The sequence below is a fragment of the Leucopleurus acutus genome (genome assembly GCF_964270905.1).
Source record: "Leucopleurus acutus genome assembly, chromosome: 2".
NCBI lineage: Eukaryota > Metazoa > Chordata > Mammalia > Artiodactyla > Delphinidae > Leucopleurus > Leucopleurus acutus.
In genome coordinates this window covers 158,380,223-158,401,310 of record NC_139143.1, presented here as the reverse complement: position 1 = coordinate 158,401,310, position 21,088 = coordinate 158,380,223, and the positions used below count along the sequence as shown (strand labels likewise).

At 44.8% G+C, this 21,088-nt stretch overlaps 2 protein-coding genes across 2 annotated transcripts in view; one reads left to right on the top strand and one right to left on the bottom strand.

The window, feature by feature from the left end:
• Positions 1–484: 484 nt before the first annotated feature.
• On the bottom strand, positions 485–7,179 carry EBNA1BP2 (EBNA1 binding protein 2). The gene is made up of 9 exons (XM_082832982.1): positions 7,009–7,179; positions 6,842–6,925; positions 6,469–6,638; positions 5,748–5,871; positions 4,587–4,676; positions 2,871–2,946; positions 2,543–2,636; positions 809–971; positions 485–662 (listed from the first exon to the last, which is right to left on the bottom strand). The coding sequence occupies exons 1-9, from the start codon at positions 7,072–7,074 to the stop codon at positions 612–614; spliced, it is 918 nt and encodes a 305-aa protein (XP_082689108.1). The 5' UTR covers positions 7,075–7,179; the 3' UTR covers positions 485–611.
• A 479-nt stretch (positions 7,180–7,658) lies between these two features.
• The window catches only part of CFAP57 (cilia and flagella associated protein 57), a gene marked incomplete at both ends in the record, with an annotated part of 76,980 nt that continues 63,550 nt past the window's right edge, over positions 7,659–21,088 (top strand). The window contains 4 exons of the mRNA XM_082834377.1: positions 7,659–7,815; positions 15,501–15,817; positions 17,207–17,493; positions 19,446–19,653. Of these exons, the coding sequence (XP_082690503.1) occupies positions 7,659–7,815; positions 15,501–15,817; positions 17,207–17,493; positions 19,446–19,653 (969 nt within the window). The remainder of the gene's footprint in view (positions 7,816–15,500; positions 15,818–17,206; positions 17,494–19,445; positions 19,654–21,088) is intronic.

Genomic DNA, 21,088 nt, shown 5'->3' with positions numbered 1-21,088 from the left:
ACCTTTCAAGATACAGGAAAGCCCAAACATGGCCCGCCCACCACATCCAACCTGTGCACAGCTCCCAGCCAGCAGCGGAGAAGCTTCAAACATGCACCACCATGGCTCAGCAGACATCAGGGAGAGCCACCCCACCCAGCAAAATAAGCCTATGCAGGTATACACTCTCATACGGCAGGCAGTGTCCTAAGCGTTTTACGCATATTAACTCAACGCTGAAAGGAACCCTCTTTGGTAGATACTATTATCATGTCTACATGGAGATGACAAAGCACAGAAAAATTAACTTGCCCAAGGTCAAGCAGCAAGCATGCAGCAGGGCCAGGTGTCAAACTGAGCAGTCTGGCCCCAGAATCCATGCTTTTAACTTCAACAGGGCTCACTTATTTATTATCAATAAATGGCAGCATTATTTAATATGTAAAAAGTAACTTCTAAATCTTTTAGTCCTGAGTTTTTAACCAAGAATATATATATTTCTCTGAAAATTTTTCTTTAGTTTATTGAAAGAATTTTTACAAAAGGAAACCAACAGAAGGGATCCAAGTGCATTGTGAAATCCCAAGTCTCCATCCCCTTTTCTTGGTCTTTGTATACAAAGATGCTGTTATTTAGCGTGTTCTGCTCTTCATTTTCTCTCTTGTCCGTTTCCCGGGTCTCTTCTGCAGAAAAGGAAACACCACATGTATTCACACAGCGGCTGGCCTTCTGCCCCAGGGTCAGGATACAGGGAAAGAAAGGGAAGGGGAGGGGCAGGGTGGGGGAGGAAGCTGCTCTGGCCCCTCACCTGCGCCCCCGGCTCACTTACATTTGATCCTTTCTTTCCAGGCCTCTTGAGGCCCTTGCCGTGAGCTATCTTGGCCCGGAAGCCGGATACATCATCATAGCTCTCACGAGTGTTCCACTTGGAGCCTTTCTTCTTCCCACCATAACCAAACCTCTGGTTTTTATAGCGTCGCTTGGCACTGGGCCTGGAAAAAAGCGGTCTTACACGTTACCCTCAGCACTGCAAATCCTGATGAATGTAATGACCCAACAATACCCTCAGTTTCCTATCTGTACAGGTACTACTGTACCTAGAATCTCATCCTTGGCCCTACATTTCTACTCTACAAACTCCCCAGGCAAGCTCATCCCTTTACAGTCTTAACCACCAAAGCAGGAAAACAAAGCAAGAATCAGGAAAAGATCCAGATATATCGTGTGGCTTTTACCACTTATCTTCAGAAACCTTTCTACTTACACTAAATCTTGCTAAATCATCCTCAGTTGTTTCAATTCCTCTCAAGTATATTAAATGCAGTTAACATTCAGCTGTCATACATTTTAAAACTGGTCGTCCCACAGGAATCTCAATTCACCATATCCAAAGTCACACGTCACCTCCCTTCTAGACTGGTTTCAGCTCCTGTATCTATGTCCTAACTTGAGGCTGGTGGTCCTACCATCTACTCAGCCACCCACACTATGAACCTGGAGTGGGCCTTGATTCTTCCTTCTTTCATTTTCTACACCCAGCTCAGTTACTGAGACCTGCTAATTTAACCTCTTGAATATTTCTTCAACCCATTTTCTCTTCGCTACCCCTGTTAACACTTCTATGTCATTATCTTGTTCTCTGGACTTCTGTAACAGTCCCCGCCTCCCTCACTTACATGAGCAACACTGAAATATTTAAAATATGAACATGACCTGCTCGCTATTTTGAATAAAGCCCATCAGCGGCTCCCCACTGACTGCTGGATACAGCCCCGGCTCCTCACAAGGCCAACACACACTGCCCCGTACTCGGCCCAGGTCCCCCCAGCTACACTGCGCCACTCCTTGCCCACACTGTGTCCCTATGATACCAAATGCTGGCTGCTCTCATCTCTGTGCTTCTGCTCATTAGTGTTCTTCTTTCTTGCCGAAACCCCATGTCTCTCCCGTTCTCCTGGTTAATTCCTTCCTACTCATGCCTCAGACTAAGCTCAGGGGGACCCTCCTCCAGGAAGTCATCACCTGACCCTGACCCCTGGACCATGTCACATATTTCTAAAATGTGCTTCCAGATTACTATATCTAATGCCTCTATCACAGCATGTACTACATTATACAGAAATGACCATTTCCCCCAGGACGGGTGCCCAGAAATGCATAAAGGTAAATGAAAAGAACCAATAATAATATCCAACATTACCCCTTTCAATCTTCCTAATATTAAGAGGCACTTACAATTTTCTCATTTTCATAGATAAGGAAATTAACATTTAGAAAGGTGAAGTAACCTGCTCAAAGCCACCCTCCTAATGAGTGGCAGAGTCCAGATGGGAACCTTAGGTCTGTACACTTAACCATCACACATGAGGAATCAACTTCTACTGAGTGTTCACTCAAAATGTGCCAAATCCTGAAATCGCCTCATTTTAAACTTCAAAGACTGATGTGGCTGAATGGGCCCATCACACGGCCTGTAGCTGTGGCCACACTCTCTGCACTGAGGTCACACCGTGAACTGTGGCCCTGCATGCACCACCACCAAAACAGAAGCCGGCACCCATACCCCTTCTTCATCTGCTGGCCTTTGGCTCCTTCTTTCGTGCTCCGTGCGACAGGCTTCTGATCTCCCTCAAGGAAGTCCAGTTTATCAGAGAAGCCTGGGAGTGAAGAAGTACTTCGATCAGCGCCATCACATTTTAAGAAAAGATTAAGCTTCGAAAGAAGGATGTTACTTATGGAATTGGTATTAAGAGGCCCATCTTGCTCCCCACACCATTCCCAAACCTTAGGTCCAATAGTTCCAAATCAATCAAGCCTCTAGAGCACTATGTGTTTGTTAGAATTAGCAGGGACCCCTGCTCCTCTGCAGCCTTAGGAGAGAATATACTCACCTTTCTGATATTTCTTAATGGCACTCATCATGTGTGCCTTCTCCCGCTGCCGCTTCTGAAGAACTTCTGTTTGCACCTGGACGGGGACACAGGACTGTTAAACCCACTCCAAGCCGGCACTACAAGTGTCTACATTCTCTCAGTAACCACGCTGTGACATTACCACCACCGCTGAACACTGACTGTGTGCCACAACTACACTAAAGCTCTAAGTATAGTCTCTATTTCTCATCTCAACCACCTAGTGAAGTAGAAATTCTTATGACCCCGAAACTGAAGCACAGAGAGGTTACACAACTTGACTGGGTCACACACGAGAAAGTGCGGAGCTGAGATTCACACCCAGGCAGTCTGCACCCTTACCCCATGACACAACCTGCCTACAAAACTGCACAAATCATGTTTATGTCTACATCCAATTCTCCCACTAATTATATTTGGGCAGACTAAATATCTAACCTACTGTTGCTAGGCATGAAAGTACCAACAGAGAAAACAATCTCCCTGAAAAACAAAGAAAAAAAGCTTTAAGGACAAAAAGAGATGATTAAACTCTAAGGCAGCACTCCTCCATCTCAACACCATGACAGCTGCGGCAGGACCACTGTGTGTGGGGGGGCACGGCCTGCCCTGGGCACCGCAGGGTGTTCAGCAGCCTCCCTGCCCTCTAGCTGCCAACAGGACGCTCCCCACCAGGACGCGACGACCAAAACTGTCTCCAGCATTGCCAAATGTTCCCTGGTAAGCAGAACTGTCCCCCACTGAGAAACACAGCCTTGAGGTTTCCTCACATTAGAAACAAGGGGCTAATGGACCCGACTAAGTTATTCTTTCCTTTGATAATTTAAGTTATGTTAAACCAACTGCCCAAGTCTTTGAGTTGATCTCAACCACCAACCACATCCATCCAATAGATCCACAGCTGCCCTTGTGCAGAGCCCAGGATGCTAATCTGCTCATACCCTGCTGAGGATCCATCAGGGAAATAACTGCAACTGTGGACGGCAGCTCAGCACCCAGATCACAAGTGTTTACGTCCAAAACATTAACAAGGTCTTAACACCCATGCTGATCCTCTTCACAGTCATTTCTTCCCACAACCCTAAGTTTAGTTCCTGTCATCTTCCTTCTTAGGTAACCATGAAATAAATAAGGAAATCAAGGAAAGTTTCATGGTATATGCCTTCTGGCTTTACATCGGAACTCAGTCACAGTTCAAACATACTGGTGCCATTTTTTCTGATTGGATAACAATCAATAATATGATTGATTCCTTCAAGGACTTTATAATCATCTAGGCCAGTGATTCTCAAACCAGGATGTGTATTGGAGACATCTCAGAAGCTTTAGGGGCAAGGGATGAAAACATACAGATTCCCAGAGTTCCCGAAGCCTAGAAATCTGTTTTGAAGTTTCCCCAGTTGACTGTGCTGTGAGGTCAGGTTGGGAAACCATTGATCTGGACCCAGTTCTCTGATGTACAGGTGTGCAAACTGCAGCCCAGAGAGGCGCATAACTTGCCGGTAGTGACCACACTACCTCTGGCTACACACAGGTGTCCAGGAGGGATTGTGCTCACGGACACTAGCACCCATGCCAATGTGAAACAGTAAACACACGATGGAACACACACGCGGCACGGAACCAACGCAGACCAAGCAATCTACTGACAAACACACTCGGCTCCATCCCAACCCCGCTCCTTTTCCTTCCCACCTTCTTTCCGTATTTCCTAAGTGCTCGCAGCTGCTTAGCCTTTTCCGACCTCTCCATGGCGACCTGTTTAGCCTGCAGCTTCTGTCGAATCTAAAACACAAAATATTATCAGCTTATGTTATTTGAAAATGGGATGACTGATGCTTAGGATGCACTGCAGCAGGGAGCAGTTATTTCCAGCTCTGCAAACTATGGGGCTCAAAGGGACCTTGTGAATCAGCTACTCCAAGCCCTGCGTTCTACACACAAGGACAGTAAGTCCCAAAGGCTGACCACTTTGTCCAAGACACCAAAAGTCTCAGCCTTGCAACCAGAATATCAAAGCGACCTCCCTCCTCCCAGTGCGCTGTTTGATCCATTACGCAAAATGGCATGGTACCAGGAGAGAAGACTAACTTCTCTCCGTCCCTACTGTCGGCAGAATGTGCAGCTTCAGCCCCCTTCTCCAATACACCACATACACAATAAAAGCTCAAACAGATATCAGGTACCTAGCAGCATGCATTAAACATACACATTTCAGTTAAAGGATGAGCAGTTGTCAGTTTGAATGTGCAGAGATGGGTCTGGGCTCGTCTCTAGATTAGCTTCCCTGAGTACACTGAGAAAAGAAAATTCAGCTTGAGACCCAAGGGAATTATTTAGGTATATCTTGGATTAGATGTTGGTAATTCTCTGCCTCCCAAAGTTGAATGAGGGCAAATTCTACCTAACTCTAAATTATATCAAATCTGAGCCATATATTAATCCTTCATTTTACAGAAGAGGAAAACTGAGGCCCAGAGAAAGGTAACTGTCTACCAGTTATAGTGCTGCCCCCAGGCATTGGCAGGAAAGAACTATTGTCTTTTGCACGCATCATGCCATGACCAAGCCAGTTAGGAAATGCATAAAGGCCATCTTTACTTCAGGGACCACACTTCTTACAGTACTTTCCTCCCCTTAACTGTTTAAATTAGGAAAATGTCACCCTTACATTTATCCAACTGGTGGTGATTGGCACGTATCTGATGTAGATAACTGAGATAATAATTGTCCACTCACAACCCATTCGCTATCAGTGGGCTTATGCTATGTGTAAATGTTAAAGGAGATAAGCCAGCTGAATACACTTAAGTACAACGCCTCAGCTATCCAGAGAAAATCATTTCTGTTTCTCACCTTCTGCATCTGCTGATCAGACTTGGCCATCTCTGCAAAATAATCCGTGGGCCGCTTGGTAGGGACTTTGAGCTGATGGAGGCGGGGCAATACTGCAAGCACTGCTGCCTGGGCCTGACTGTAGCTGAGGATGTAGGACAAAAGTGTAAAATAAGCTAAGGGAGAGAGGCCTTACATCCTTTTCACTGCTCTCATGAGGCAGCCAAGGTCAGGACTCTCAACATCTGACCTCCACCAGCAAGAACACACACACAAACAAAAACAGTAATAAAACCTCATTAATTTAATGGGAGAAATTGAGATGTACACTCTTTTTAAAAGGAGTGGTGAGTATTGCTAAAAATAAATTAGTAGCTTAAGAGAATGACCACTTTAGAAGTGCCCATTAACTTACAAACAAATGCCAATTACACATTCTTATGTGGTCACTAAGAAAAGCCCATATAAGGACCTTCCATAAGCAAATTTTTGTTCTAATAATTAACTGCACACACACACAAACTTTAAAACTGGGTATTTGAAAATAAACTGTACTTTAAATTCTGATTGCTGGACAAAGGGTCTCTTCTCTCAACCAGGGAGAATCTCCTAGCTCTTCAGTCCAAAGAAGACTTCCTCCCTACACCCCGGCCTACGACACCTCTGAGGAGTACGGGCCCACGGCTTCCCCCTCTCCAGCACAAGAACCCACAACCTCTGCCACATTTGAAAACACACATACAAGCTCATCTCACGCTGAAAGTCATCTTCTGGATCAACAGCTTTCTGATCCTTGTTCTGAGATGTTGCCTGCGGTCCACGGATTGCCGGTACCGGACCCAGGGTCACATCAAGCCTTTCAACCCATTCCAGATCCCGCTTGAATTCAGCCAAACACTGCTTCAGGCCATTCTAGGAAATTCAGACACTAAGCTCGCAAGACAGTAACAGGCCAGTGGAAGAAGAGCTAACCCCCAAGACCCCGACAGGTAGTTGACCCTCTTGGCAATACGCAGGTTGTGTCTTTCCTGGGACTAGAACGCAGCCTCCCGAGCACAACGGTGCCTCGCGCGCATCCCAAGTCCAGCACCCTCCAACCGGGCGCCCGAGCTCACCACGTCGTTCACGGCCTTCTTCGGCCCCTCTAGCACCACGTTGAGGCCTGGCTTCAGAAGCCCTCGGGAAAACGCCTCCTGCAACTACAGGGCACGATCGGCGGTCAGTACCGGGGAGTGAAGACCCCTCTCCTGCGCGCAGCCCCACGAGCTCGGATGACACCTACCTCTCTGTCTGTGACAAGGGGGTCGTCAGAATCCGAGTCCGAATCTGAGAGCGGGGGAGTGTCCATCTCGCAGCACGCACGTCCACACCTGCCGGAGGAAGCGAAGGAGCCCGAGGCCCCCGCGCCTGTTAAAGGGCTCCCCTCGTCGCCGCCGCCGCCCGCTTTCAGCCCCCTACCCTCCCGCCCGCTGCTCCACGTGGACTCGAACACCACCAGCTCCCGACAGCCCCCAGAGGCAGCTGAACTTTCTGATCGGAGTTCCGCTTCCGGCTGCTGACACACTTTCCGGTTTCCCGTTGCTATAGGAACCGCTCCGGCGTCTGTGAGTGCCGCGTTGCTTGGGATTCGTAGGCGTAGTACCCTGTATACACGCGTGCTCTGGTGATCCAGAGAGCAGAAGCGACAGGTGGGAAGGGTCCTTCGGGGTCGTCCGGAGGAGCAGGAAGCCACAAAGGCCAAAGGAAAGAGGAGACGCAGGAGCGGGGTCGGGCGCGCGGGAGAAGGTTGCTGGGGGGAGGGGGTGGAAGAGGAGTCCGGGGGAGGATCTAGGGGCGTGTCTCGGGGGCGGGGACGGTAATGTGGGCGGGGTGACGCGCTTCTCCACGCTCAACAGCTGCGCTGCATCTTTAGCGAAACTCCTTACTGGGACCATGTCCACTGTGGTAGCTCAGTCGCTGCATGTTTTTGGTCTTCGATCCCACGTGTCCAACAATGTGTTCTTCTTCGATGAACAGATCATTATATTTCCTTCAGGAAATCACTGTGTGAAGTACAATGTGGATCAGAAGTGGCAAAAATTCATTCCAGGTAAAACCCTTTCCAATCTGACACATAACCGTGTATGCCAAATATAACCCCATAATACCGACACGACGATTGAAAGGAAACTTTTTTGGCCAACTTGAATATATATATAGTTCTATAAATGTAGAAGAAATACATGTCTACTTGCCTTATTTAATGTATAGATTAATGAATCACACATACATAGTTAAAATCACATGTAAAATCATGTTAATTTAAAAGTACTTCTTTTCACTGTGATTTAATGAAAAAAATTCTTTTAAAGAGTTTCATGCATCTTCAATATCATTGTCTTTGTCGTCACCAGGGCCACTTTTTGAGTTTTCTAACAGTTTTCCAGAGTACACCACTTTCATGACAGCACCTTTTGAACCCATGTATGGTGAAGACACTGGAGATTTCAGCCCAAGTCACACATAACTGTCTGTATACTGTAACATTTGGTTTCGTTCGCATTGGTGCTGCTAATAATATACATGATTTCCACAGCTTAACCACCTACTCTCTTTTTCCACTCTTTTTTGCACTCAACATATTTTATTGTGACTTGCATACAAAAGACTGTGCACTACATATATGTAATATTTAAAGAACTATAATAAAATGAAGATCTGTGAACCCACCAACAGGAGAGTAAATAGAACATTACCAGTTCCAGTGTTTCTCCCTGACTTCATTCTTCTCACACATGAAGACTCTCACTCCATCCTGGACTTTGTAATTATTCCCTTATTTCTCTACGTAATTTTACCACATCTCTATCTGTGTGGCCTTATGTAAGGTATCCTTTTTGTTTGTGCTCTTCACCAACTTTATATAAATGTAACCATAGTGTATGTATTCTGTGACTTGCTTCTTTTTTTCAACGACATACTTTTGACATTCATGCATCTTGATACATACTGAGTTCATTTTATTACTCATAGGACTCTAATTCTCAAGTATATTTATCCATTCTAGTGTTGATGGACATTTGGGAATGAACTTTTTTTGCTATTTCAAATGATGCCACTATAAACATTCTTGCACATGTGTACTCATCCACTTGTGCAGAGATTCTCCAGGGCACACACCAGGACTAAAATTACTGGGTAATGTGGCAGTACCAATTCACACTGCCATTCCTCCACAACCTCACCCCCCTTCGCTATCTTTCTAGTTTCTACTTCCTAATTTTTGCTCATCTGATGTTTGAGAAAGGGTATCTTATTGTGGTTTTAATGTGCATTTATCTAGTACAAATGAGGACGAATAACTTTTCACACAGTTAAGGGGCTACTCATTCTGTGAAACGTCTTAAGTCTTTTATCCATATTATGTGTTTTTTGGGGGTAATTTTCTTACTGATTTATGGGCACACTTTATAGTTTATGCTAATCCTTTGTCATATATATATATATATATAAAACAAATAATTTCTCCCAGTTTGAGGCTTGTGTTTTCTTCCTCCTTATGGTATGATGGGCAGAAATTCTTAGTTTTAATGAAGTCAAATGTGTCAACCTTTTCCTTTTTGTGTCTTGTTAAGGAATCATCCCTTACCCCAAGCTTATTCTCCTGTATTATCTCTTTGGTGCTCTACACATTTGCCTCTCACCTTTTAGGCTCTGGGTTAGGAGGGTGCTGAGTGTGTTAGGGGAATAGCAAGGAGGCCAGTGTGGCTGGAGTGGAGTAAATGGAGGAGGAGTGAGAGGTGAGGCAGAGTAATGGGAGCAACGTCACATGGGCTTTGAGGTCAAGGGCTCCTACTCTGAGTGAAGTGAGAAGCCAGCGGGGGTGGGGGGGGTGGGGGCGGGGGGGAGGGGGTATTCTGAGCAGAGTGACATGATCTGCCTTATGTTTCAACAGGTTCCTTCTGGCTACTGTACAGAGAATAGATTTAAGGAGGGGCAAGGGAGGAAGCAGGAGACCAGCTGAGAGACTATTGCTATTAATATAATCCAGCTGAGAGAACATGGTGGCTCGCAGCAGGCGGCAGGCAATAGGGTGGTGAAAAGAGATCAAAGCCTGCCTGTATTTTGAAGGTGAAGGTGACAGTTTTCCTCATAGACCTGATGTAGGTGGAAGAGAAAAGGAAAAAGCAAGGGTTTTGGCCTGAGCAACCGGAAGGATGGAGTTGCTGCTAACTGAAGCAGGAAAGACTTCAGAATGAGCAGGCTTTGTGGAGCGTTACCAGGAGGTTAATTTTTGACATGGGAAGACTGAGATGCCTGCTAAATATGCAGATGGGATCCTAAGCAAGAACTTTGATGTCAGGTTTGGGTTCAAGAGAGAGAGAGGTCCAGGCTGGTGATAGAAATTTGAGGGTCATCAGCATGGAGGTGAAATATTAGGTCCTTAGAATGGATTGGATCCCCCCAGGGAGTGAATATGTTTATGAAAGAGAAGGTGAAAGATTGGGCTCTGGGGCCCTCCTACATATAGTACCAGGGAAATGAGGAACAACCTGCAAAAGAGTCTTTGGAGGAGTAGCCAGAAAGATAAGAGGAAATCCACGCAAGAGGTGAACGTATTTCAAGGAGGAATCAGTCACTGACTGGGTTAAAACAATGAGAAAGCATTTACAGACTCTGCAGTCAGCGTATATTGGTGGCAGGCGCTGGTGATTGAAAGAATGAATAAGCAAGAAAGCCAGACCAGGAGCTCTCAGTATTGTAGTGGGGACAGGTTTGTATTCAAATGAGCGGGACTATGTAAATGAGCAGCACACCTGCTAGGCCAGGTACAGCCCTGGTACAAAAGCGCAGAGGAGGGAGTGAACTGTTGCCCTTTCTGTCCTCCAGGCAATCTCATCTATGTGCACACTTTAAACTCCACACCGTGACTTTTTAAAAAATTTTTTTCTAAAGGCCAAAAGTAAATATTTCTTTTATTGTTTTATACAGTGTTTGTTTGTATACCAACTTTTTGTTAACTGTTCCTTCTTGTTTCTCCACTTTCCTTTCTTTTTTTCTTTTTTTAAATTTTTACTGGGGTATAATTGATTTACAATGTTGTGTTAGTTTCAGGTGTACAGCAAAGTGAATCTGTTATACAAATACATATATCCACTCTTGTTTAGATTCTTTTCCCGTATAGGCCAATACAGAGTACTGAGTGGAGTTCCCTGTGCTATAGAGTAGGTCCTTATTAGTTATCTATTTTATATATAGTGGTGTGTATATATCAATCCCAGTCTTCCAAATGATCCCTCCCTCTGCCTTACCCCTCAGTAACCATAAGTTTATTTTCTATATCTGTAACTCTATTTCAGTTTTATAGATAAGTTCATTTGTAGCTTTTTTTTAGATTCCACATATAAGCAATATCATATGGTATTTATCTTTCTCTATCTGACTTATTTCATTCAGTATGAGAATCTATAGGTCCATCCATGTTGCAGCAAATGGCATTATTTTGTTCTTTTTTATGGATGAGTAATATTCCATTGTATATATGCACCACATCTTCTTTATCCATTCCTCTATCTATGGACATTTAGGTTACTTCCATGTCTTGGCTATTGTGATAGTGCTACAGTGAACATTGAGGTGCATATATCTTTTCCAGTTATGGTTTTCTCCAGTTATATGCCCAGGGTGGGATTGCTGGATCATATGGTAACTCTATTTTCAGTTTTTTAAGGAACCTCCATACTGTTCTCCATACTGGCTGTAACAGTTTGCATTCCCACCAACAGTGTAGGAGGGTTCCTTCTCTCCACACCCTCTCCAGCGTTTATTGTTTGCAGATTATTTATAACATCTTTATTGGGGTATAATTGCTTTACAATGATGTGTTAGTTTCTGCTGTATAACAAAGTGAATCAGTTATATGTATACATACATCCCCATATCTCCTGCCTCTTGCGTCTCCCACCCACCCTCCCTATCCCACCCCTCTAGGTGGTCACAAAGCACCGAGCTGATCTCCCTGTGCTATGCGGCTGCTTCCCACTAGCTATCTATTTTACATTTGGTAGTGTATATATGTTCATGCCACTCTCTCACTTCGTCCCAGCTTACCCTTCCACCTCCCTGTGTCCTCAAGTCCATTATCTACATCTGCGTCTTTATTCTTGTCCTGCCCTTCTTCAGTTCTTCAGAGCCATTTTTTCTTTTTCTAGATTCTAGATACCTTTTTTCTTTCTTTTTCTAGATTCTAGATACATTTTTTCTTTTTCTAGATTCTAGATACCTAGATACCTCTAGAATCTAGATTCTAGATTTCTTTTTCTAGATTCTAGATACCGTTAGCATACGGTATTTGTTTTACTCTTTCTGACTTACTTCACTCTGTATGACAGACTCTAGGTCCATCCACCTCACTACCAATAACTCAATTTCGTTTCTTTTTATGGCTGAGTAATATTCCATTGTATATATGCACCACATCTTCTTTATCCATTCATCTGTCGATGGACACTTAGGTTGCTTCCATGTCCTGGCTACTGTAAATAGAGCTGCAGTGAACATTGTGGTACTTGACTCTTTTAGAATTATGGTTTTCTCAGGGTATATGCCCAGTAATGGGATTGCTGGGTCATATGGTAGTTCTATTTTTAGTTTTTTAAGGAACATCCATACTATTCTCCATAGTGGCTGTATCAATTTACATTTCCACCAACAGTGCAAGAGGGTTCCTTTTTCTCTACACCCTCTTCAGCATTTATTGTTTGCAGATTTTTTGATGATGGCCATTCTGACTGGTGTGAGGTGATACCTCACTGTAGTTTTGATTTGCATTTCTCTAATAATTAGTGATGTTGAGCAGCTTTTCATGTGCCTGTTGGCCATCTGTATGTCTTTGAAGAAATGTCTATTTAGATCTTCCGCCCATTTTTTGATTGGGTTGTTTGTTTTTTTGATGTTGAGCTGCTGTTTATATATTTTGGAGATTAATCCCTTGTTGGCTGTTTCATTTGCAAATATTTTCTCCCATTCTGAGGGTTTTCTTTTCTTTTTGTTTATGGTTTCCTTTGCTGTGCAAAAGCTTTGAAGTTTAATTAGGTCCCGTTTGTTTATTTTTGTTTTTATTTTCATTACTCTAGGAGGTGGATTGAAAAAGATTTTGTTGCAATTTATGTCAGAAGTGTTCTCCCTATGTTTTCCTCTAAAAGTTTTTTAGTATCCAGCCTTACATTTAGGTCTTTAATCCATTTTGAGTTTATATTTGTGTATAGTGTTAGGGTGTGTTCTAATTTCATTCCTTTACATGTAACTCTCCAGTTTTCCCAGCACCAATTATTGAAGAGCCTGTCTTTTCTCCATTGTATATTCTTGCCTCCTTTGCCATAGATTAGGTGACCATAAGTGCATGGGTTTATCTCTGGACTTTCTATCCTGTTCCATTGATCTATATTTCTGTTTTTGTGCCAGTACCATACTGTTTTGATGACTGTAGCTTTGTAATATAGTCTGAAGTCAGGGAGCCTGATTCCTCCAGCTCTGTTTTTCTTCCTCAAGATTGCTTTGACTATTTGTGGTCTTTTGTGTTTCCATACAAATTGTAAACATTTTCGGTTCTAATTCTGTGAAAAATGCCATTGGTAATTTGATAGGGATTGCATTGAATCTGTAGATTCCTTTGGGTAGTATAGTCATTTTCACAATACTGATTCTTCCAATCCAAGAACATAATATGTCTCTCCATCTGTTTGTGTCATCTTTTATTTCTTTCATCAATATCTTATAGCCCCATGACTTTTATCTCAAATCTATATTTCAGTCCAAACATCTCCCCCAGCTTTCATCATATCCAGCTGCCTGCTAGACCTCTTTACCTGAAAGTTCTGCAGTATGTACCTCACACACAATATATCCAGAATGGAATTTATCATTTTCTTTTTCTCCCTCTTTCCTTAAGAGCCTACTTTGCCAACTATCCAAACACATGATAAGGATATGATTACAAAAATAAGCTAGTCCTAGTATAAATATCCCAGAACCCAGTAATACACACATAAATGAACACAATGGATAAATGAATTTAATACAACATAAAGGTGGCATTAGTAATTAGTGCTGGGATAACCAGTTAGGTATTGATGTTTGGGAAAGGGGAATCATCATGAACCTGAGATGGATTAAAGACTTCAGTGCAAATAAATAAATAAATAAGAAATCATAAAAAACTGAAAGCAAATAAGCATGATTAAATCAGAAATATTCGCATGGGCTATTTTCAGTGAAAAACAGTGGACGTGACCTTCACCATGGCCCCTAGCTCCCTTAGCCTGTGTTCCATCCCAGTTGTCACCACCATTCCCATCACCAAACCAGAAGCCTAAATGTCATTCATTGCTCCTCTCTCTCCATCAGCCCCTCACCCCACCTTCACTGAGTCCTCCTGGTTTTACCCCTTAGCATTTCTCTAACCTCCTGTTCCCATCACCCCTACTGCCTTCCTGTTGCTCATTGCTGCCATGTGTCCCGGTTTTTGAAATAACCTGCTGAAGTTTCCTTCCCTCCAGGATTGTCTTCCATACAGTTGCCAGAGGGATCTTTCTACAACACACATCAGACCTTCCTAAAATTTCCCAGGGCCTTCCCATTGGTCTCCCTGGTAAAGTCCAAACTCTCATGCAAGGCTCTCAGTGACCCAAACCCGGGGTTCTTCTCAGAGGTGCAGGTATTCTCTGCAGCCCTTCCAGAGAAGCCCGCGGGCTGGTCCAACTTGCTGCGGCTTGTGTGACGCAGCAGCATGGAGTCCATCGTGTCACTTTCTAGCACAGCTTCCCCTGCCTCTCTCACCCGCCCCGCCCGGGGCTTGTATCAGGCCGAATTACTGTGAGGCACGGCCTGGGGCCCGTGATGCTTTTAGAGACCCAAGAAAATATTTTAATTTTAATTTATTTTAAAATCAGGAAAAAATGAATATAATACTAGTGAATCTAGTATGGATTATATTCTTCTTTAAACCAATGAGTCATAAAGTATAATTTTTACCATATTTTAATGGAGGAAGGGGCCCATGAAAGCAGAAGTGCCTAGGGCCCATGAAAATTATAATGCAGACCTGATTACATTACCCAAATAAAGCATTTGCAGTTTAATCTTTACTTGACCACCAGATATCGCCTCTTTCTTCCTGAAAAATGGATAGAATGCATCCCTCCTGGTTTCGAAGGGAGCACGGGCTTTACCATAAAGCCCATTCAGCAGACCTCTGCATCTCTCAGCCAGAATGTCACATAGATCACTTAACTGCAAGGGAGGCTGAGGAATCTAGTGGTTAGCGTCCCAGCCTGGAAAGTGGAGGAAGAGTATTGAGTGCTGACTGCTCAGGGCATAAAGGCCTCTGATCTGACCCTACTGCATGCTCCAGACCCATCTTTGGTCACCCCTGGCTCACAGGGCATGCTCAGCCATCTCCCACCATGTGCAGTTCCCCCTCCATCTATACCCTTTCTCACATCCACACTTTTGCCCTTCCTGACGTGCCCCACCCCCACCCCCCCACCACACTTCATCTTCCTTCAGGAATCCTTCCCTGACTTCTCCTCCCACCACGGCCTCAGTGAGGTGCCCATCCTAGTTATTTTCATAATAGCCCAGACACAGTTGCCCCGAGGGACACAGGGATTGACAATGACCTGTTTCCGCGCTTTTCTCCTGTTGCTGCGGCAGTGCCCACCACAGTGCCTGGTTCATGCTGAATCTTGGTGAATGCATGATCTCCGCTCACCAGCTCCTCTCCTTTGTTTGCAGGCTCAGACAAGAGTCAGGGCATGTTGGCCTTGTCCATCAGTCCCAATCGGCGATACCTCGCTATCTCCGAGACTGTGCAAGAAAAACCCGTCATCACCATTTATGAACTGTCAACCGTTCCTTGCCGAAAGCGCAAAGTCCTTAATAATTTTGACTTCCCAGTTCAGAAGTTTATTTGCATGGCTTTTTCTCCAGACTCCAAATACCTCTTGACCCAGACCTCACCTCCAGAGTCAAACCTTGTCTATTGGCTGTGGGAAAAACAGAAAGTAATGGCCATCGTTAGAACTGATACTCAGAACAATGCTGTCTACCAGGTACCACCCAGCACGAGAAGTATGGTGCAAATTATTAAAAAGTAGTACAAGCTGTCCCTCATTGAATGCTTTCTGTGTGTCAGGGTTAATGCTAATTTCTTAAAATGCATTTTAAAATTTGCCTCACAACACCATATAAGGTATGCATAATTATCGTCTCTGTTTTAAAGATGAAGGAACGGAGGCTCCAAGAACTTAGCAGGGCCAGGACTCCCTGACTCCAGGGGCTGTGTTCTTCACTTTGGCCCAGAACTGTTTTCTGGTCCCAGGTCAAGCCCCGAGGCAGGTTGATCAAACTTGCTGTCTCTCCCTGATCCTGGCCTCTTCCGGGCAGCCTTGCGGGGCAGTGGGAAGACTTCAGGAAGGTGGTGTGAAGTGGTAGGTCTTTAGGAAGCTGTCCATGAAATCGCACTTACGTGGGGAGCAGAAATTTCTATCGTGGTTTGAGGGCAGAATGAAGAGGATGTGTTGGGGGGCTGGTTGGGGCCCAAGGAGGCTTTTCTTGGAGCAGTCAACCTGGTCTAGGATCTAGTGCTCAGTTTTCCAAGTCCAAGCACTCAGTTCTGTTCACGTTCAGAGAGATTGGCTAGTCAGCATCTCGGGCACAGACTCCGTTATTCTCACAAGAGTCTGGCTTGTGAACCAGCGTGTCACAACCAGAACACACAGCATTTATCCAGTGTATTTCCTCCCTGGTAACAGAGTCCTTGGGAGATGAAATTAGTAGTCAGAAGGTTGCTTGCTGATCACGGAATCAGAGCAAAGGCAGGTAGAGCCCGAAGATGATTTCACCCAGGTCACAGTAAGGCATGATATGGCATCCTATTCAGAGCAGGGAGCACCTCCTCTCAAACAGATCCAGGAAACATTCATTGGATGCCCGCGCTGAACCCGGCACTGGGGATACAGAGATGAAAAAGCCACAGCCCCACCAGGTGCTCACCATCCAGTGGAGGTGACAGGTTGACTGCCCATGACTGCGCATTGGGATGAGGGTAGAGGTAAAGGAAGTTTAGTCCCTGACATGTGGTTCCTTCGCCCTGAACAGGGCACATAAACCTGCCAAACCCTCATTTTATGCTTCCAGCTGAGCCTTCATTCCATTTTGTTGGCACAGAGTTTGGTGATTGTCAAGACCTGCTCATCTTGCTTTTTGGCCTTTGTCAGATGACTTTTGAAGGTTTCCTAGGTTAAAGACTCATGGGCTGTACAAATATAATGGATATAGATCTGTCCTCTTGTCAAATATGGTCTTAAAATTATATGATTTAGTGATATTTAAAAGATCCTATGAGCTACCTGGGATAACTCGTAATTAGTAAAATGGGAAATAATGCAATCAAGTTTAGTTTTATATATCTTTTTCTTTAATTCCTTCCCATTTTACAGGTGAGCTTCAATCCCCAGGATAGCACTCAGATTTGTGTCACTGGAAATGGGATGTTTAAGCTTCTCCGTTTTGCTGAGGGAATCTTGAAGCAAACTAATTTTCAGAGGGGAGAACCCCAAAACTATCTCGCCCACACTTGGGTGTCTGACGACAAGATTGTTGCTGGCACTGATACAGGCAGGCTCTTCCTCTTTGAGTCTGGAGATCAACGCTGGGAGACAAGCATCATGGTCAGGGAGCCCACCAGCGAGACGAAGAACCTGGGGGTGATCCAGGAATCCGAGAGGTAACGGCGCCCTCTGGGCAGGAGCTCTTGGAAAAATACACTCATCATGGTAATAGCATTACACCGAAAACAGCATTCTTTAAAAATCACTCCTATCCCCTCTACCTTAAAAATCAATGATTTTCATTTTCCCTCTGCCTTTCTAGTGTTCTTCCATATTCAAGCACAAATTTGAAAGCTATGACCGTAACCTAGATACAATCCTTTTTATTTTTATACCTAACCTCATTTTATAAACGTTTTAGTATGACTAGTCTTCGAAACAACAGATTTTCAAAAATGTGTTTTCTAATGGCTGCCTAACTTACTGAATCAATTAAATAAATGTCCACCAAGCCCTTGCAGTGTGCAAGGCATCTTGCTAGGTGCTGGGGACACAGGTCCATGGGACCTTACAATTCAGTGGGAGGCACCAGACCAACAAGGAAGTGCAAGGAAATGTTGTCGGTCAGTCTGACAAAGCATATGGGCTAAAGTCGGGGGTCAGGATAGAGCTGTCTATTTCACCTCTACTGCAACCAATAACAGTCGTATCTCACCCATATTGGAAAGTACCATTGTGTGTTCTAGACACTGCCTTAAGCACTTTATATATATCCTCATTTGAGTCTTACCCTAAAAAGTATATATTATTATCATGCCCATTTTATAGATGAGGAAACTGAGGCTCAAAGAGGTTAAGTGCCTCACCCAGTATCACAGCACTGTTAAATGACAGGTCAGGATTCAAACCCAGACCTGTCTGACCCCAGAGCCTGAGCCCTCAACCACAATGGCACACTGTAGATGCCTCTTCCTCAGTGACTTTGGTTTCACCCATTTTCACCACCCTCCATGCCAATGACGTCTCCTTTTTTATCGTGATTATGTTGAGAACTTCCTAATAAGACCATATGCCCTCCAGTTTTCTGGGTTCACCATCCTTCAGTGGGTCCAGGGCTCCAAGAATAAAGCTCAGACTCCTGAGCCTGGCCCACATGTCCCTGCGGCTCGGACCCTTCTTTACATCTGCAGCATCAGCTCTTACCTCTGTCTACTGCACATGCCTCGTGTACTCTCCTGCTTCTGGGCTTGGTCTGCCCCCACCCCGACCCCACTCCCCCGGACATAGACACATGCCTGACACAGTCCTCTTTGTCATCTCAGCTGGGAGCTCTCAGCCTCTGCTCATCTCAGATAGGTGGTCCTCCTCTGTAACTGTCCTCAGAAAACCCTTGTTAGCTGCTGACTGGTTGCTCCCATCCTACTCAGCTGCCCTTAACAGTCCTTATCACATACCCGCTAGACCATCAGCTTCTCAGGGCAGGAACTGTGTCAACTTATTTACCATTGTTCCACAGAGCTGTTAACACAGCATAACTGCAGTAAATGTTATATGAATGAATGAATGAATGAATGAGTGAGTGAATGAAAGAGAAACAATGGAAGGAAGGGAGGAAGGAGAAGGGAGGCAGGGAGGAAATGGAAACCTGGATTCAAATCTCAGCTCTTGGGACTTCCCTGGTGGTCTAGTGGTTAGGACTCCACGCTTCAACTGCAGGGGGCACAGGTTCGATCCCTGGTCAGGGAACTAAGATCCCACATGCCTTGCAAGAAGGCCAAAACAAAAAACAAACAAAAAAAACCCAAGTCTCAGCTCTTCCCCTTACTAATTTTGTGATCTTGGAAACAACCCCTCTGAGCCACTTTTTTCCAAACAACAAAATGAATATGATAATAACAGTGGAAACAGTGACCACACAGGGTTGCGAGGCTTCCACATAAATGCACAACCTTCCATCTTCCATGGAGCTCGGGTAGCATTCCCAGCCAGAGGGGAGCATTTGGGCCGTGGGAAAGGGGCTCACGCTGGTTTCTCCCACACCCAAGGACAGCCCTTCTTTCTCATCCCTAGCAGGATTCATCTCCTTGGAATCGTCTCTGTTATCTTTACATGCTGTCTTCTTTTCCAGCCTGATCGAATTTCCAACAATCACCTCCCCAGTCCCTTCCTACAAGCAGGTCGTGATGGCCAGCAGCCACCACCAGCTGTCCCCGCCCCAGGTGTCTGCCATCGCAGCCTATTCCAAGGGATTTGCCTGCTCTGCTGGGCCAGGGAGAGTTCTACTGTTTGAGAAGATAGAAGAGAAGGAGTTTTACCGTGAGAGCAGGGAAATCCGGGTAAGGAGGGGAGGAAGAAGAAATACTGGGGTCCAATTGGCATTTGTTCTCTGACAGCAGAGCACTGACAGGGCGTCTGGTGCGGGGAGAGGGGCTGAGGGCTGAGCCATCTGTCCTGAGGGGAGTTTTAGGATGGGTTGGGCAGAAATGGGGTATAGAATTAGGGAGATCCGGATCTGACTCCCGGGAGAGGGCTTTGGCAAATTCTATTTTCTCTTTGAAGTTCAGTGTTCCCATAATGTATATTGATATTTAATGTCAAGAAAACTACCTGGTACACAGCAAGCATTCAGTAAATATTTGGGGAATAAGTGATACAAACTGTTGTGGAGAGAGAGCTTATCTGGTTGCGGAAGAACCAGGAAGGCTTCAAGGTGTTTGAGGATAATCTTTGAGGAAGGGTCATAGAGGATGGATAACATTTGACAGGAAGAAACAGATCAGGAATTCCAGGTGAAAGGAACAAAATTAAGCAAAGTCACCACTGACGGGGAGCAGGTGGTGTGTTTGTGAGACATCTGTTTCCCCGTGGAGGAGCCTGAAGTCACTTGAAGGGGAAGAGAGGAGCTAAGGCTGGTGAAAGATGGCAAAGCCAGCCTGAGGAGTGTGTATGTACATCGGCAGGCATCCTGTTTTCAGTGAAGAAGCACTATGCCTCAGAAAAGTAATCTGCCTGTGATGCATGGTGCGGGCCATTTGGGGGCATTGGATATGAAGTGGTTAAAGACACAATGAATGAGTTAGACTTGACTCTGAGGTTTTCTGGCTGAGTGACTTCACATGAGTTGCTGAATCTAGCAAACCTGTGTCTCTTTGTTAAGGAACTAGCCTATCCCTTGTGGTTATCGAAAGGATTAAACGACATCTCTGTAATCACTGATGCAGTGCCTGTGCTTAATAAATGATACAAGTTATTATTGCCACTGTTAGGAATCAGTTCTGAGGCTTTTTTGTTACTGAAGCGAAAAGGCAGCGAGGTCTAGGATCACAGCAGTGGGAAGCAGACAGAGCCTTTGTGAAGGTTAAGTCTGTAGGATGTTCCCTGAGCAGATGTGGGAGGCCAGAGATAAGGAGCTCTCAGGGAAGATGCCCAGGCTCTGTGCTGGGTGCTGGGAAAGGATGCCACGGCACGAGAACGGGAGGTGAGAGCAAGATGGGTGGGGACTCGGGGGGACCACTGTGAGTTTACTTTGCCTATAAAGCAGGTCATTCTTTTGTGTGTTTATTCATTTAACAAATATTTATTGAGCGTTTACTATGTGCCAGGCTCTATGCTCGGGGCTGGGATACAGATGAGAAGTAACCACACTAAGACTTGCCCTTAGAGCTCAGTCAACAAGTAAACAAACAAATATGAACAGATTGTTGGATGAGATCCATTCTGTGAAGAAAATAAAGCCAGGAAAGGACAGGGTGCGAGAGGGGCTTCTGTTCT

Excerpts from the sequence above, each read along its gene's own strand:
- EBNA1BP2 (XM_082832982.1), bottom strand. The coding sequence starts at position 7,074 with ATGGACACTCCCCCGCTCTCAGATTCGGACTCGGATTCTGACGACCCC. Across the intron at positions 5,872-6,468 it reads TTTCAGCGTGAGATGAGCTT|CTACAGTCAGGCCCAGGCAG; the intron begins GTATGTGTGTTT and ends CTACATCCTCAG. Across the intron at positions 972-2,542 it reads GGCCAGCAGATGAAGAAGGG|GCCCAGTGCCAAGCGACGCT; the intron begins GTATGGGTGCCG and ends GCTTTTTTCCAG.